General features: G+C 44.1%; 1 protein-coding gene across 1 annotated transcript; it reads left to right on the top strand.

Annotated features, from left to right (window-relative positions):
- The first annotated feature begins 1417 nt into the window (after positions 1–1417).
- Positions 1418–10418, top strand: LOC109744201 (zinc finger protein BRUTUS). Its single transcript, XM_020303324.4, has 14 exons — positions 1418–1904; positions 2720–2929; positions 4011–4205; positions 4284–4630; positions 5057–5282; positions 5391–5559; positions 5647–6882; positions 7646–7811; positions 7940–8161; positions 8644–8781; positions 9427–9661; positions 9743–9802; positions 9998–10069; positions 10155–10418. The coding sequence occupies exons 1-14, from the start codon at positions 1593–1595 to the stop codon at positions 10287–10289; spliced, it is 3723 nt and encodes a 1240-aa protein (XP_020158913.1). The 5' UTR covers positions 1418–1592; the 3' UTR covers positions 10290–10418.
- Positions 10419–18084: the final 7666 nt, after the last annotated feature.

Here is an 18084-nt window from a genome sequence, read left to right on the forward strand (position 1 = left end):
CGGGGCTGTGACCTCTGTTAGGCGTGGCGTGGTGTTCCTGTGGCTCTGCTGCGACTCGCTCCCGGCGGTGGTTGGCTAGCGGCGGGTCGGTGGTGCTGGCTGGCGGCGCCTGGAGCGCGGATCCGGGGATCTCGGTTCGGATCTGGTGCGTCTTCGGCGCTGGCCAGCGTCCTTGGGGTGCTCACGGCAGGGAGTGCGGCGGTTTTCTCTGAATCCTTGCGTGGAGCGTGCAGGATGGAGGGTGTAGGCGGTGGTGCACCAGCACTGACGCGACGGCGGTGCGAGTGAATCCATGGCGGCGGCGGCGCTGCGAGGCCTTGCCAGGAAGGGTCTTGGCGGGCAGCAGACGTTCGGTTGCTGCCGTGTGAGGCGTGCGGCGATGCCTCGGCGGTGTGGGTGCCGGCGTGTGGTCAGAGGTGCGAGTCGGATCCATTCTGGTGGCAGTCCCCTGGCGCGGGTGAAGGCCGCCGTGGCGGAACTGGCTTTGCACCGCTCGGTAGTTGCTGCGGCTCCTAGTCGATGTTGAAGGTGATGGCTTTTGGCGTGTTCCCTCGGCAGTGAGGGGGGCTTCGATGGCAAGTTGTTGCGGTGACGGCGGTGCGAGGCATCTGATCAGGACTGGCCGGAATCTTGGAGACGTGGAGATGTGCAGCGCTACGGATGAAAATCATGTTCGGTTGTGGCCGGACCGGCATTGATGGCACCTGCGGGTGTCATTCACCTTCCTGGAGGCTCCGTCGAGTGCAACGCCATCTTCCTCACGACCTCGTATCGTCAGCTATCTCCGGGGCGAAAGCCTTGATTCGTAGGATCGGCATGATGGCAACGTCTTTGAGGTTGTTACTCTGTTGGGAGCATTGTGCTGGGAGACTCGAGGTCCCATGATGCACTCCTCCGGTGTTCACCGTTGCCCGAATCTTTCTCCTACGGCGCCATGTACGGTCGTCGCTGGCTAATCCAAGGAAGCTGGAGTTGCTGTTCTTCGGAGGTCTTCAGTGTAGGCCGAGACGCGGCGAGGGGCTCGGTGTTGGGTAGGCTTTTTGTGCCGTAGCTGTGTTGTTGTGTTTGGTTGTCCTTGTACGAACCGGGTGTGGAGTTGGTCGCCTTCGTTGTTCGCAGTGAGTGGTAGACGGTGTTGTATGTCTTATTTCTCTCCTTCTATAAAGCTAAGGTACGCAATTTACGTACCCTCGAAAAAAAAAGACATGAAGATGCACAGTTAAACATCTTGTTTTTGTACAGAACTACATTTTGTCTCTAACTCTTGTATAGAGTCGAAATACTGTATAAGTCTATTGCATGAGTTAACATGAAGATGGTAAATAAATAAAAACATGGAGATGGGGGTAGAAGGGTCAAAGACAATCAGTGGACATCTTTTTACCTTAAAAATGCAATCTCACTGGCTAGTGGGACCACACAAGCCCACGAGCCCACAACGGACACTGGCGCCGTTCCCCCTCTGATTGGCCACCACCACACAGAAAAAGTCCAGAAAACAACACGAAACTGAACCCTCAAAAAAAAAACACGAAACTGCAGGAGAGAGAGAAACCCACCCAGCCAGACAACCAGACGCCGAGCAGAGGAGGATGGCGCCGACGCCGATGGCCGGGGACGGGCCGATCGCCGCGGTGGCCCCGCGCACCCCTCCCCCGCCGTCCGCCTCGGCCGAGGCGTCGGCCTCCGGCTCCGGCTCCGGCGCCGCGGGGTCCGCGGCCGAGGCGCCCGTGCTGATATTCGTCTACTTCCACAAGGCGATCCGCGCGGAGCTGGACAGGCTGCACGCCGCGGCGGTGCGGCTCGCCACGGAGCGCGGCGGGGACGGCGACGTGGCGGCGCTCGGCACGCGCTGCCGCTTCCTCTTCTCCGTCTACAGGGACCACTGCGACGCCGAGGACGCGGTACGGTTGTTTATTCATGGCGCGCCCGGAGCCTCTGAGTTCGGATTAGCTTTATCGGTGAATTTGTGGCGGATAATTGGGCTAAGACGTGTTGGAATGCGGAATTGGGGCTGTGCAGGCGTTTAGGTCCGCTGAATTGCGGGATAGGTCCCGAGGATTTGGGTTGGGTTCGGGGTTCAGAGTGAGGCGTAAGCCGCGTAACACTGCCGTGATCTGAAAATGGACAGAGTTTGTAGGCATGCTGTCATGGTGATATGCTCAAATAATACGGCGCACGCTTATGATCTTGCATATACTTCACCATGTGATAGCGAACTATTCCCTGCATTCTACATTATCCTTTTAATGCATTTCCCAGATTTCACTGGCATTCTGATGCAAAGGCCTAGGCATGCCTTAAACTGAACCGGTAAACCTTGGTCCTTGGCCACAGGATTCCATCACAGAGTACATCATTTTCTCTTTGCATTTAACATCTGCAAAAGAAAAGGTTCTGTGTTTAATTAATTGTTCACTTGGCATGGGTATGGGAGATATAACCAAAAATGAAATTTCCTGGCATTTGCTTGACTTGGTATGAGATGTGCCTGTGATACGTTAATTGTTCAACACATATTTTACAGGGAAGGGATGTGCCTCTGATATGTTGATTGTTCAGAGCATGGACTTTATGGCCTATTATCATTTACTCTAGACTGACTCCCTATATTATATTGATATATTTGTGAAATTTTCTAAGCCAACTTTAATTAAGTATACCATGATTCACACTGTAGTGAAATTTTGAATTTAATATTTGCCTTTGATGATTGCAGGTTATCTTTCCAGCACTCGATATTCGAGTCAAGAATGTAGCAGGGACGTATTCCCTTGAGCACAAAAGGGAAAATGATCTCTTTGCCCACCTGTTCTCTCTATTACAGCTTGATGTACATAACGATGATGGTGTCCGTAGGGAGGTTGCATCCTGTGCTGGAGCAATTCGAACATTTATAACCCAACATATGTTCAAGGAAGAAGAACAGGTTTTTTCAGTTCCCTGATTACTATGTTCTGCTATACTGTTGAAATGACACTGAAGGTGATTTCATTTTTTTTATCAGGCAGCAGTATGAGATTTGTTGCCATGTTGTAATTGACTAATTTCCATATTAGGAAGTTTGGAGTTGTCGAATCAACTAACAAGTTTTAATCAAATAATTGAAATCATATCCTGTGAAGTGGGAACATAGGATGTACTTTTGGCTCAAGGTCTTTAGGCAAAGAAATAAAATGTCATGTAAGAATAGAAGCATTAACATGCAAATCTAGATATAACCTTTTCCTCTTAGGAAGTTTTATGCAGTTATGCTTTGTTACCCTTTAGTTGCTTCTACTTTTACCGCATCTTTAGTAAATTAGTAGTTCTTTTGTCTACTCTGATTTACACAGTATAGTGAACTACAGAACAAATATGAAGCACATCATTTTGTACAAAACTGTTGAATATTAGTCACATGCAGGAAGATGTTTCTATCTAAGCACTATTTTCCCGCCGATTGACAATTGCTCTGTATCTGCTGTTAGCTTATGGTCACGGTCACTACTCACTAAGTACGCACTATGCTGGTATAACGGAACCTAAACGCTGATTCCAAGTATGTATGCAACTTGTGGTCTGCTTATAGGACTTCATAGTCAGGAAGCCACCTATTAGAGAAATAGCATCTCTAGAATGTATTTGCTGCCCCGTATACGAGAAATAATTTTGCATGCTGTGCTCTATGTGCATTCTTATTGTCCAACACCTTACTGCACAACAGTGTAAAGACATGAGCTGGTAAAGCATAGAAGCTTTGATTAAAGTGTTTTTACAGCTTAGAAAACTCGATGGTGAACCTAACTGTAAATATGAAAGTTCACCACGAGAATTTTCTCTTGGACTTTTACAAATGCTGCTGATAGTTTTTTCTTATGTATTTGATGACAATTTGTCACTTTGTGTTATTTCTGCCTTAAATCAGCATATTAGTGTCCTCCCCTGTCATTATTCATTGGGCTCCCTTATTCATTCCTCTCAGCATAGTGTATACAGTTTTGGTGTCTAATCATCGGAGGATGTTTCAGGTCTTTCCACTGCTTATTACAAAGTTTTCATACGAAGAGCAAGCTGATTTAGTCTGGCAGTTCATATGCAACATCCCTGTAAATATGATGGCAGATTTTCTTCCATGGCTTTCATCTTCTGTTTCACCTGATGAGCACCAAGATATTCTTAACTGCTTACATAAAATAGTTCCTCAAGAGAAACTTCTCCAACAGGTCCGGATTAATTATCATGCATCTTCTCCTAATAAGAATTCTTCATGTTATTTGATTTTAGTCTCAAAATTCCTGTAGGTTGTATTTGCATGGATAGGAGGGAAAGCAGTAACTGTGGCACACAATTTTGACAATTATTGTTCAAAAGGCAGTTATGGGTGTGAGGATACCTCTCATCAAACAGACAAGAAAATATGCTCACACGAGAATTGTAAAATTGGAAAGAGAAAATATGCAGAATCTAATCATAGTCAGCTTGTAACACATCCTATAGATGAGATATTGTATTGGCATGATGCTATCCGAAAAGAATTGAGTGATATAGCAGAGGAAACAAGAAGGATCCAGCAGTCTGGAGACTTCTCCAATGTATCAGCCTTCAATGTGAGGCTTCAGTTCATTGCAGATGTGTGCATCTTCCACAGGCATGTGGCTTTGAATCTCGACTCATATGCACCTTTGTTTCAATCTTGATGAATAGCCTCTTGTACAACATGGATCATGACAGTTAATAAATTATCTCTATTATGTTATACATGTTCGCACTTTATCAGTTATACATCATTGCTTACACATAATTGTATGAACAAGTTTAGTGTATATTCATCATTACATATGGATATAGATGCATCTAATAAATGCCCTGACGTCCAGTGGTGCTTTTGGCGCACACAACTCATGTGAATAACCATGGAGTTGTGAGAACCCAAGATACCATCAAGCACAGTGAATGGGCAGTATTACCAGTATTGTGAATATGTTTTTTTTTTTGCTTGGGAGCTTACATGGTTTTGGCCTAATCTCATATCCTTTGTTTGATCAGTTGTTTTTTCTCCTTTGTTCATCTTCAGTATTGCCGAGGATCAAGTTATATTTCCTGCAGTTGATGGTGAAGTGTCCTTTGAGCAGGAACATGCTGAACAAGAACAGCGGTTTAACAAATTTAGATGTTTAATTGAAGAAATCCAAACAGCTGGAGCCAGATCAACTGCGGTGAATTTTTACTCTGAGTTATGTTCACAGGCTGATCAGATAATGGAGGAAATGGAGAAGCACTTCAACAATGAGGAAACAAAGGTGATCTTTTCAAGAAAGAAAAAGCTAGCCTAGTAGTTAAGAAGCTGGAACCATTTCCTTCTCAATGTGATCAACGGGGTCTCATCTATAGTTCACCTTCTTATCTAGGTACTTCCTCAAGCTAGGATAAATTTCTCACCAGAGAAACAAAGAGAACTTCTATATAGGAGTCTTTGTGTCATGCCGCTGAAGTTATTGGAGCAGGTTTTACCATGGTTTGTATTAAAGCTGGATGATGCAAATGGACAGTCTTTTCTTCAGAATATGTTCCTGGCAGGTACCTTCTACAATTTAATTAATAGTTTGTTCTATGCCTCTATACTGCACTAGCTGTATAAAACATCTCCAAATTTGCATGAAACAGCACCTTCCTCTGAAACTGCACTGGTTACTCTTCTCTCCGGCTGGGCATGCAAAGGTCGTTTGAAGGATACATCCAACTCGGGAAAATTCATATGCTTGCCATCAGGAGCACAGGGCTGCCTGTTGGATGGAGATGAGTTAAAAAATTGTCAGTCATTCTGCCCATGTTCATTGGCCAGCAACGGAACTTTTTCAGTACCTTTGCAGACAGAAAACGGTTCAAGGCCAGTCAAGCGAGGGAATCATGCAGAATCTATTACCAACAGAAATCACTGCTCACAAACTACTGACATTGAAGAGTCTCGATGTAGCAAGAAACCTTGCCACATTCCTGGGTTAAGAGTGGAAAGTAGCAACTTTGGTGCTGATTTATTTACTTCTGTAAACTCTTTTCGCTCACTGTCTTCCAGTTATTCTGCACCTTCTTTACACTCAAGTCTTTTTTCATGGGAGACAGACACGACATTTTCCAGCCCAGATAGCATCTCTAGGCCAATTGATGCAATATTCAAATTTCATAAGGCAATTCGCAAAGATTTAGAGTACTTAGATGTTGAATCTGGAAATCTCATTGATGGAGATGAATCTTGCCTTCGCCAGTTCGTCGGAAGATTTCGCCTACTGTGGGGTCTTTACAGAGCACATAGCAATGCTGAAGATGACATTGTCTTCCCTGCTCTTGAATCGAAAGATGCACTACATAATGTCAGTCACTCATACACCCTTGATCACAAACAGGAAGAAGAATTATTTAAAGATATATCCACCATATTGCTTGAGCTTTCACACTTACGTGATGATTCAGCTCACCCCATTGATGAAATTGATGAAGCTGGAAAAGGCCATATTTGTTCATACAGTGAGATTGATTGGTCCAGAAAGCATAATGAACTTTTGACAAAGCTTCAAGGAATGTGCAAGTCTATCCGGTTTACCCTGTCTAATCACGTGCATAGAGAAGAACTTGAGTTGTGGCCACTGTTTGATAAACATTTCTCTGTGGATGACCAAGATAAGATTGTAGGTCGTATAATTGGATCTACAGGAGCTGAGGTTCTGCAGTCAATGATACCTTGGGTTACATCAGCACTTACTCTAGATGAACAGAACAAGATGATGGATACATGGAAGCAGGCAACGAAGAATACAATGTTTGATGAATGGCTAAACGAATGGTGGAAGAGTTCACCAACTTCATCTGGCCCCTCAAATGAGGCCTCCTCCTCCCTTTCAGAAGGTCTGCTCTGTTTTTTTCTAGACTCTCCTCTTCAAACTCTTCCACCATGTTTTTGTTCACTATTTTACATATGTATATACTTTCTCCACTTGGTAGTATATTTTACAAGTCAAATATTTTATCCATAGGAAAACCTTAATTGAGACCCACACTGTTTGATAAAGCAGATACGAATACGAGAATCACCACTTACACTGGGTTATTTGTAAAGAGGAGGATACAACTTGCAATGAGCATCATATGAAATTCTTGCTCAAAGTTAAATGCTGTGTTACTTAAGTAAGACATGACATCTATTTTGGCATAAATAGTGGTGACCCGGTTGAATATAAAGTTGCAAGCATGATGTTTGATAGTTTGCTTGGACAAAGGGAAATATTAGAGAAGGTTCCAGTTTAGGGCAAAGAAGACAGCAAAACTATGTCAATGCATTTCTTTGCAACAACTAAAACTGACAATATGGACTACCTGGTTTCTCTGGGTTATTCAATGATCAAATGTTGACATGATACAATCCTTGGTCATGTAAATTTGTGATAAAGGGAAACAGTCAAGGAGAATGAAGTTGGACATATCATACGTAAGAGCAACTGGCTAGAAAAACATGCAAGATACTAAAATAGTAGGATTGGGCCATTGGGGTGTACATTTATGATGAACGAGGAAATAATCTTCTACACCTCTACTGTTTAAGTATAGCATGTTACAGTTTGGAGGTTCAGATTATTATTTCACCGAGTCTTACTTTCCTTTTGCCCTGTAGAAAGCCAAGAAAACCTTGACCAGAGTGATCAGATGTTTAAGCCTGGTTGGAAGGACATTTTCCGAATGAATCAAAGTGAGCTCGAGGCTGAGATACGAAAGGTTTCTCAAGATTCTACTCTTGATCCAAGGAGGAAAGCATATCTAATCCAAAATCTCATGACGAGGTTTGTCATTTTAAAGTTACAACAAATAAATTGTAGGGGCTATTGCTGATGTTTCACCCCAAAGATTTTGTATATTTTATTGGAATGACTGGTTGTATATTTCATATTGTTAATTGCATGAATTTCAGCCGCTGGATAGCTGCTCAGCAGAAATCACCACAACCAAGATCAGAAGATCACAATGGATCTACTGTAATTCCTGGATGTTTTCCTTCTTATCGAGATCCAGAGAAACAAATATTGGGTTGTGAGCATTACAAAAGAAACTGCAAGCTTGTTGCTGCCTGCTGCAATAAGCTGTTCACATGCAGGTTCTGTCATGATAAAGTTAGTGATCATACAATGGAGAGGTAAACTTAGTACTACCAATGTCATCTGTCTTCTGTGCTGACTGCTTAGCACTCTAATTCTCACAGTAGCAGAATGTTCAACGTTCCCTTTTGAACACATCCAAATATTACTAAAAAAAATGAGATTTGGATAACCTAGTGGTTAATTTGCTCTCATGTAAAGCAGCAAGGCGACATGATTATTTTAGGCGCGTACTCATCATGGCTCTTGGATTGTTTTTTCTTCTTTCTCCTTCATCCATGTGTTCCGGAAGTTAAATTCACTTGGAAATAATTGGTTTAAAAGCTTTAAATGGGCTAACATAGGCCTTGTGAACTTCTTATCTTCCCCGTTTGTAGCTTTTAATTTCTTTGCCTTAGCCATGTGGTAGTAGTATATAAAAATACATTATCTTTTCTGTAGTACCATTGGTTGTTAGAGATATGTTGTGAGATAATAAGCTAAACTGATATTGCTCACATTGTGGTACTACAATTTTTAGGAAAGCAACTTTGGAGATGATGTGCATGTTATGTATGAAAGTTCAGCCAGTTGGCCCAAATTGCCAAAGTCCTTCTTGCAATGGGCTATCAATGGCAAAATATTATTGCAGTATATGCAAGTTTTTTGACGATGAAAGGTAAACCCTGAACGTGTTTGCTAGGTTTCAGTTTCTCTTGCAGTAATAGTTTTTCCCTTGTGTGTGTGTGTGTGTGTGTGTGTGTGTGTGTGTGTGTGTGTGTGTTATCTCTATCCTCACATATGAAACCAAACTTTGCACTCAACCATGAACATAAGATTGGACATAAATATATCAACACGATATTAGTTAACAGGATGAGGCATCTATTGTCATTGTGGGAACTAGCTAACCCCTACAGGGTTCTCTAATTATAAAAGAACACTTCTACCACCTCTCTTCTATTTCCTTGTTTCCTACCACTTCCTAAAGCCAAAATGTAGGATACCTTACTGGTGGACGGTGGCTGAACTTTAATTGCCAATCCTCAAATGCGTGTTCATCTGCATCCAAGAATACTTACCAGTCCGTTAAGTTGCTTCGAATAATACACCATCTCTGTAATGTAGGTGCATTTATGCTATGATTAATGCATCATGTGGCTCATGACTGCAGTCCTCCTGTGCATACCTCTTTTTAAATTTCAATTATGTGCAAAAGTACAGGCCAGTTGGTAGTAGGTTCCGTTTTGTGTTTTGTGTTTTGTGTAATGTGTTTTCCATCTCCATAATATATTGCAGATGTCTAACTATGTGAACTTTACAGGAGTGTGTATCATTGCCCTTTTTGCAATTTGTGTCGTCTTGGGGAAGGATTGGGCACCGACTTCTTCCACTGCATGAAATGCAACTGTTGCCTCGGCTTGAAACTGAAAGAACACAAATGTCGGGAAAAGATGCTGGAGATGAATTGTCCAATCTGTTGCGACTTCCTATTCACGTCAAGTGCAGCAGTTAGAGGTCTTCCATGTGGGCATTTCATGCATTCAGCATGCTTTCAGGTATGATAGCCTAGTTGCGACCTGAGGCATTTTTAACGTACTCTCTCTGGGAGTCTACTCTGACAATGTTGTCAACTCCAGGCATATACTTGCAGTCACTATACCTGTCCAATCTGCAGCAAATCCTTGGGAGATATGACGGTAAGTTGCGCCACTTGATGCCAAAACTGTTTCTGCATTTCCCTCTGATGATTGTATTCTATCTCATGAAATTTAGAAATTTCAGAAACTATTGTTTTCGAGTTACTAACAATTTCCTCTGTATTAACGCCACATTTCTTTTAAAAGCAAAGCGAACAAATTGACGTGAACTCCGTATCCTCTGTTTCTCTGTAGGTGTACTTTGGAATGCTCGACGGCTTGCTGGCTGCAGAAGAGCTTCCTGAGGAATACCGGAACCGATGCCAGGTACACTATTTCTCTCATTCTGATTTCGTTCTTTCCATTCCATTGACTGAAGGATTCACGCTGCCGCTCTGCCTGATTGCTCCAGGATATACTCTGTAACGACTGTGGAAGAAAAGGGCTTTCTCAGTTCCACTGGCTGTATCACAAATGCGCCGCCTGCGGCTCGTACAACACCAGAGTTATCAAGACCGAGGCACCAGATTGTTCCACGTCGAATTAACAGGCGAGTCGTTTTCTGTTTTCTTCTTGTGCTCGATTCTTTTGGAAATTCGCCTCTGTAATATATCTCGATACAGAGGAACATTGCATATCTATAGCTGTGATGCTTAATAAAAGTCAGTTGGGAGCATGGAGGCCACTTTTGGTTAGCAGCGATGCTAAGATGTCAGTTCACTGTAGCAAAACGCTAAATAGTTCTATGTTACAGCCATCCGGCCCGTCTCTAGGATAATGCGTTGGGACAGTGCAAGAACTGGCGGCGTGAATAGAACCAAGTCATCTTAATATTATTTCTGTGGCCAAAATATATGATGGTCAGTTGGCCAACAAAGCATGCGCGTGTGGCTCCAGTTTGAGAACAAATCTTTTACTTCTGTTTCTGGTAGCACATTCAGTGGTGAGCTGAGGGATGAGGTTTTCAAGTACCAACCAACAAAATCAATTGACGTGATCACCACGCTCTTGAGAGATTATTAAGAATTCCTATCCAGGTTCCACCACGCTCGCCCACTCACGGATGAACATGAGAAGAGGAGGGGAATAAGGGAGGCCTAATTAAGCAGGGAGCAGAGCAATAGTGAGCCCGAGGCAGACCTTGCGATGGGTACTGCGGCGAGGGATCCGCGCCTAGCGGTGGCGCCCGTGCTCTTCCGTGCGGCGGCCATGGTCGCCGGCGTGGCGCTCTTAACTGGTGGCGGCTTGGATTCCTTTTCTGAAAGCTACGTATGAGGTGCTGGATTCCGGCAAGGTTGAAACTAAGAGTACCTTTTCATCACAACTCCTGGTATACCACTACCACGAAGGAACCTTTGATGTCACAAGTTTACGGAGAGCTGTCTAGCCCGATCTTGAGCACCAGCTCCTGGCCTGGTCACGTTGGATCAGCGCGCCGATCCGGCGGCGAGGTCGTCCAGGGCCTGCCCGGCCACGGCGCCTCCTTCCGTACCTCTGCGGCGAGCCTCGCGAACAGCCTGTGGTCGGAGCCACAGAGCTGTGCGCACATCGAGTCCATGCACTCCGTGGCAGGTCGAGCGCGAGGCGTCGCAACGGGTTCGCGCCCAGGGTGCGCCGGCTTGCTGCTCGGTGCACGCCATGCTGGCTAGACGCCAGAGTTAGGCACGGCACGGCACGCCTGGCATTTCTCTCGATGGCCGCATCTGGAGCGGTGGATGGTGTCCTAGAAGTCTCGGAGCTGCGTCTGTCGAGTTGAGCCTCTGTTCCAATGGCCAAGGACATGAATGAAAGAGTCAGCATGCAACTATTTGAACTATGCATTTTACGAATATGCTGACAGGTGTAAGAGCAACTTCAATGGGCCGACCCAAACGGACGGCGATTTCGTCCGCCTTTTGTCCGTTTGGGTCGGCCGCCTGCTCGGCGTCCGCCCTGTTTTTGATATGGGTCGGCAGCGCGCCCAACGCGCCGACCCATATGTGTCGGCGTGACCGGCTGGCCGCCCAATTTTACATTGATTTGCATTCAACATATTGTCAAATGAAAATGTTTACAAGTCAAATAGTCTGGCCGCCCAAATAAATAGTATAGTTTTATAAGTCAAATACAAATAAAAATGTTTCACATAGTTTTGCAAACGACTAAAAGAAGATACATCTATTGGTTGCCAACATGAGCCCTTCCAGAGAAGGAAATGCCCGCTCTCTCGGTTGCGATTCAACGCCGGAAGGTGACCCGTAATGGAGCCATGGAACAACGGCCGTTGGTTGTTGAGGTGGTGATGGACAAACACGGCAGCCAATATCTCCTCATCGTCGGACGACGAATCGTCGGAGTCGCAAAGGAAATTGTGAAAAAAGAACTCGTCAGCGGAGTCCATTTCGTACCTTGGCAAACTGTCAAACAGCTTGCGGGCGTTGAAGAAGGAGACGACCGGCGAGGGGAGTCGCGGCGCCCACAGACCAGCTAGCTGCCCTGCCGGCGTCCGACGAGTGTGACGGCGTCCGACGAGCGTGCCGGTCGGATGTGGCAGGGGCGGCGAGGCGGTTCTTGGTCGCGGGCGGCTGTGCGGTGGGGGAAGCGGTGGTGGGAAGCAGTTTGCTCCCCGGCGACAAAACGGCGGCAGAGGGCGACGGGGGAAGGGGTGGCGTTGCTGGGCGGATGTGGAGGCGGCGGTAGCTAGAAGAGTCGCCGGCAAAAACGGGCGGCGGCGTTGGCAACGAAGGAGGCGGGTGAGGGTTGCTTGTTGGCCGGAGGGTGAGGCGGGAGGCCAATGTGCCACAGACCAGCGGGCCCGGGGACATGAGTAGGCGAGCGCGCGCGTCCGTCGCGTGTTCGCGCCGACGCCTCAAAAATGGGCCGGGAATGGGTCGCCCGCGGACGAAAAACGGACGCGCGTCCGTTTGGGTCGGCGCGTTAGACCGCCCACTGGTAGAAAATGGGCCTTTAGTCCCGGTTCGCAAAGGCCATTAATCCCGGCTGTGCAACCGGGACTAAATATGCGCGACTAAAGCCCCCCCTTTAGTCGCGCCTCTTACGAACCGCGACTAAAGGCCCGTCCACGTGGGCGCCAGGAGTCCGTCGGGGCGGAGGACCTTTAGTCCCGGTTCTCGTGGCTAACCGGGACTAAAGGCCTCCTCCGCAGGTTTAGGGTTTTAGCCCCCCTAAACCTGGTTTTTTTTTAATTTGTAGTGTTTCATTTCTTTTATATTTTATTTTGTGTCTTATTTTAATTTTGATGAAGTTTCAGTACACATATTCTACGCTACTATATACATGCATATGAAATTTCAAACAAGAAGAATTCAAGAGGAATATATAATATATATTCAATCTCGGGTGACCATATACAACTTCGAACAAGTTTCCATACACAATTAGGATGGATGACCATATACAACTTCGAACAAGTTTCAATCTCGGGTATGCATATAAATTTCTTCGTCCTCGGTATAGTGTTCTCCTTTAGGATTGATGACTTCCCTCATGAAAAATCCTGCTAATTCATCTTGAATTGGTCGGAAGCGAGCTTCTGGACTAAGCCTCCTCCGCAAGTTATCCGTCGCCTTCCGCACGCTATCCGATGCCTTCCGCTCAGAGGTGTGTCTCCGGATGTTCTCACAAACATAGTATCCACATAGATTGGTCCCCGGTGGCTGCTTATCCACATTAACTAACCTTCTAAAATCTAGCTCATGTTTGAATTCACCGACAATTTCTTCTGAGAACCGTCTCCAAACCCTACAGGGCAAAGAAAATTAAATGAACAAGGGAGTTATTAGTTACTTGATATTAGGAAATGAACGAAAGAGACCGATCGATATAGAGCTCAAATGATTGAAAATAATTACTTTTGCAGCATTTTTCTCATGTCGGCCCAACGCTTTGGATCCGAATCCATAGAGTCCATGATTAGAACTCTGGAGGTGTGAAGTTCAATATTTAGCAGAATCCAGTGGGACCTGCGGACACGTTACATGCACAGTCATGCATAACTCATCGATTAGACATACCATGCATGGAGTAAACAAAAGAGAATGGGCACAAGAGAGAAACACTCACCCAAAATGGTAAGGAAATAGAATATGACTTTTGAATTGATGCTTTCTAAGAAACTTGTACAAGTCTTTCTCCACGTCTTGGGGGTGATTTTGTAACACATGTCCATTAACGATATGTGGGTCAATGAACCCAACATTATGGATGTTTCTTATTTTGCATTCCCAAATCTTCAATCTGCATAATAGCGTACGCAACAATATAGTTAGGACAATATATATATATATAGTGCAGGCAATGAAGAACGAGATGAGGTAGAAATAAATCACTTACAGAACGTAGCAACTCAGCATAGATTTGTCGAGGTCGCGCAGATTGAACAGCTGGAACAATTCACTCATATGAACTTGTACAGAGTACCGTTTGGTGTGATGCTCCTCTGTAACTTGCCTCACAAATTCTGGCCAATCATCTTTCAATTTCTCATGTTGTCCATTGAAATCCGGAGTCTTGCCCTTGTTGACATAGTCATGGGTTAAATTTTTCTTGAAGTTCCGGAATGCTTCGCCCATCTTCTGAAGAGCGAACTCTTTAACTAGCCTCCTCCTCTCACGTCCACCCGGAACCTCGTTACCGAATTCATTGACTTTGTTGTATTCCAGAGGTAGAATGAAATGTTCCATAAGCTTTCTCCAGCAATCCTTTTTCATTCTCTTGTCGACAAAACTGAAACCAAGACGTGCCTTCTTTGGCTCCTTCCATTCCTGGACGGTGATCGGGACGTTGTCTCTAACAACGACTCCGCATTGGTTGATAAACTTTGAGGTGTGCTGTAGGGGCTTGCCGGTTTCACTGACAAAATCAATGGCATATGTTTCTCCTGTTTTCATCGCCTTGGATTTGCCACGCTTTGTCGTACTCGATCCGGCCGAGGGCTAAAAAAAGAAAGAGAGTCGCGCGCGTTAATACATTTCAGTAAGTTTGTATCACGAGAGGCTCAATGTATATATATACCTCGCCGGAGGTGGTTGCTACTTGCAATTCGAGATCGTCGTTTGTTGACGGTTGACCTCCGTCGACAATGTCCGTTTCTTCACCTTCTTGATCATCGACAATGTCTGTTCCACCGTTAAGGTTCAGAAAAGAAGAGACTACATCCTCTTCTTGCTCATATTCTGAGCCCGGCACATAAGGAATCTCGTTGTTTATGATGCCCATTAAATAACGTTCAGCCTCCGGATCCCTAAGCGGCTCGGCTCTATCGTCCGCCATATGTCACTCCTGCATGTAGTAAAAATTAATTAAGTATAAAGGAATTAAAAAATAAGATTAAGGGGACATAGAGGAGGAGGAATTAAAAAATAAGATTATTGAGCACTAATTTGCATAGAAGTTTTTGTTTGAGCACTGCCAAGTATTTTCTTTTTCCTTTTCTTTTTCCTTTTCTTCTTCCTTTTCTTCTTCCTTTTCTTCTTCCTTTCTTTTTCCTTTTCTTTTTCCTTTTCTTCTTCCTTTTCTTCTTCCTTTTCTTTTTCCTTTTCTTATTTTGTTTTTCCTTTTCTTCTTCCTTTTCTTTTTCCTTTTCTTCTTCCTTTTCTTTTTTCCTTTTCTTATTTTGTTTTTCCTTTTCTTCTTCCTTTTCTTCTTCCTTTTCTTTTTCCTTTTCTTATTTCCTTTTTCCTTTTCTTATTTTGTTTTTCCTTTTCTTCTTCCTTTTCTTTTTCCTTTTCTTATTTTGTTTTTCCTTTTCTTCTTTCTTTTCTTTTTCCTTTTCTTATTTTCTTTTTCCTTTTCTTATTTTCTTTTTCCTTTTCTTCTTCCTTTTCTTTTTCCTTTTCTTCTTCCTTTTCTTCTTCCTTTTCTTTGTTTGAGGAGGACGGCAGGCGGCGGCGGGCGGCAGGCGTCGGCGGGAGGCGGAGGACGGCAGGCAGGCGGCGGCGGCGGCCGCGGCGCGCAGGGGCAGGGGCAGCGGTGGCGGCGGCGCGTAGGGCAGGGCGGCGGCGGCAGTGCAGGGCAAGGGCGGCGGCGGCGGCGCGCAGGGGCAAGGGCAGCGGCGGCGGCGCGCAGGGCAGGGCAGGGGCGGCGGCGGCAGTGCAGGGCGTCGGAGCTCACTGGGGGCAGGGCGTGGGCGTCGGCGTCGATCAGCGTCGGGGCAGGGCGTCGGCGTCGAGAGGAGAATGGGAGGTGGAGGGCAGGATTTACTAAGTGCTGTATATATAGACAGAGCATTAGTCCCGGTTGGGGACACCAACCGCGACTAAAGGTACCCTTTAGTCGCGGTTGGTCTCCCCAACCGGGACTAAAGGTTCTTTCGCGCCGCTTTCGTTCCCGCGCGGAAAGAGCCTTTAGTCGCGGTTCGTGTCACGAACCGCGACTAAAGGTCCTTTTTCATATAAAATAAAACTAATTCATTTTAAAATCTTAAAAATACAAATAATATATCAAAAAAATCAGAAAAATAAAACTAATTCATTTTAAAATCTTAAAAATACAAATAATATATCAGAAAAATCAGAAAAATAAAACTAATTCATTTTAAAATCTTAAAAATACAATTATATATCAAAAAAATCAGAAAAATAAAACTAATTCATTTTAAAATCTTAAAAATACAATTATATATCAAAAAAATCAGAAAAATAAAACTAATTCATTTTAAAATCTTAAAAATACAAATAATTTATCGAAAAATTCAGAAAAATAAAACTAATTCATTTTAAAATCTTAAAAATACAAATAATATATCAAAAAAATCAGAAAAATAAAACTAATTCATTTTAAAATCTTAAAAATACAAATAATATATCAAAAAAATCAGAAAAATAAAACTAATTCATTTTAAAATCTTAAAAATACAATTATATATCAAAAAAATAGAAAAATAAAACTAATTCATTTTAAAATCTTAAAAATACAAATAATATATCAAAAAATTCAGTTCATCGATCCCTTGAAGGTTTGACAAAAGGTTTGATACATCATTCAGTTCATCGACCAAATACAAATCATCCGGATTCGCCATCGTACGTTTTAATTGACATGATCCATTCAACAAAGTTTGGTACAATAAATTATTACACATCAATTCTTCCCTTGTGTCCCTGCTTGCTTACGATTGTGCCGTATCCGTGGAGCATCCTCATCATTTAACTTAATGCTTGGGTCAGTGTTCACTTTGAAGGGCGGAATTTCACCAAACATATTATAATCTTCTGACATGTCTGTCTTGTCCTCCACTCCCACGATGTTTCTTTTCCCTGAAAGAACAATGTGGCACTTTGGATCATCGCATGATGTACTAATCGTTTTCTTATCTTTCCGTTTCCTCGGTTTGCTACTCATGTCCTTCAAATAAAAAACCTGAGCGACATCTTTGGCAAGGACGAATGGTTCGTCAAGGTAACCAAGATTGTTGAAATCCACCATTGTCATTCCGTATTGCTCGTCCACCTTTACCCCACCTCCTGTTAGCTTGAACCATTTGCACCGGAACAAAGGGACCTTAAAGGAGGGTCCATAGTCAAGTTCCCATATCTCCTCTATGTAACCATAATATGTGACCTTTTGCCCATTCTCGGTTGCTGCATCAAAGCGGACACCACTGTTTTGGTTGGTGCTCTTTTTATCTTGGGCGATGGTGTAAAATGTATTCCCATTTATCTCGTACCCTTGGAAAATCATTATAGTCGAAGATGGTTTCTTGGCCAACATGTACAGCTGATCTCCAACATCATTGTCATTCATTAAATGTTTTCGCAACCAACTGCCGAAAGTCTCCATGTGGGCCTTTCTAATCCAGGATTCAGGCTTCCCCGGGTTGTCCGAGCGTAAAATATTCTTGTGTTGCTCGAAGTACGGAGCCACCAAGCTGGAATTTTGCAGAACTGTGTGGTGTGCTTCAGTCATAGAATGACCGTCCATACATATCGTTGATTTCCTTCCGATCGTGCCTTTTCCACTTAGTCTCCCCTCGTGGCGCGATTGAGGAATACCAATCGGCTTAAGGTCAGGAACATAGTCAATACAGAACTCAATTACCTCCTCATTTCCATAGCCCTTGACGATGCTTCCTTCTGGCCTAGCACGGTTACGAACATATTTCTTTAATACTCCCATGAACCTCTCAAAGGGGAACATATTGTGTAGAAATACAGGACAGAGAATGGAAATCTCTTCGACTAGGTGGAGCAGGAGGTGCGTCATAATATCGAAGAAGGATGGTGGGAACACCAACTCGAAACTGACAAGGCATTGGACCACATCGTTCTGTAACCGTGGTAGATCTTCTGGATTGATTACCTTCTGAGAGATTGCATTGAGGAATGCACATAGCTTCACAATGG

This window comes from Aegilops tauschii, chromosome 1 (genome assembly GCF_002575655.3).
Source record: "Aegilops tauschii subsp. strangulata cultivar AL8/78 chromosome 1, Aet v6.0, whole genome shotgun sequence".
In the NCBI taxonomy this organism is placed as follows: domain Eukaryota; kingdom Viridiplantae; phylum Streptophyta; class Magnoliopsida; order Poales; family Poaceae; genus Aegilops; species Aegilops tauschii.

Bases quoted from the DNA above. Each gene is read 5' to 3' on its own strand.
- LOC109744201 (XM_020303324.4), top strand. From the start codon at position 1,593: ATGGCGCCGACGCCGATGGCCGGGGACGGGCCGATCGCCGCGGTGGCC. The intron at 8,782-9,426 runs GTAAACCCTGAA...TGAACTTTACAG, and splicing joins AAGTTTTTTGACGATGAAAG to GAGTGTGTATCATTGCCCTT. The intron at 9,662-9,742 runs GTATGATAGCCT...TGTCAACTCCAG, and splicing joins TGCATTCAGCATGCTTTCAG to GCATATACTTGCAGTCACTA.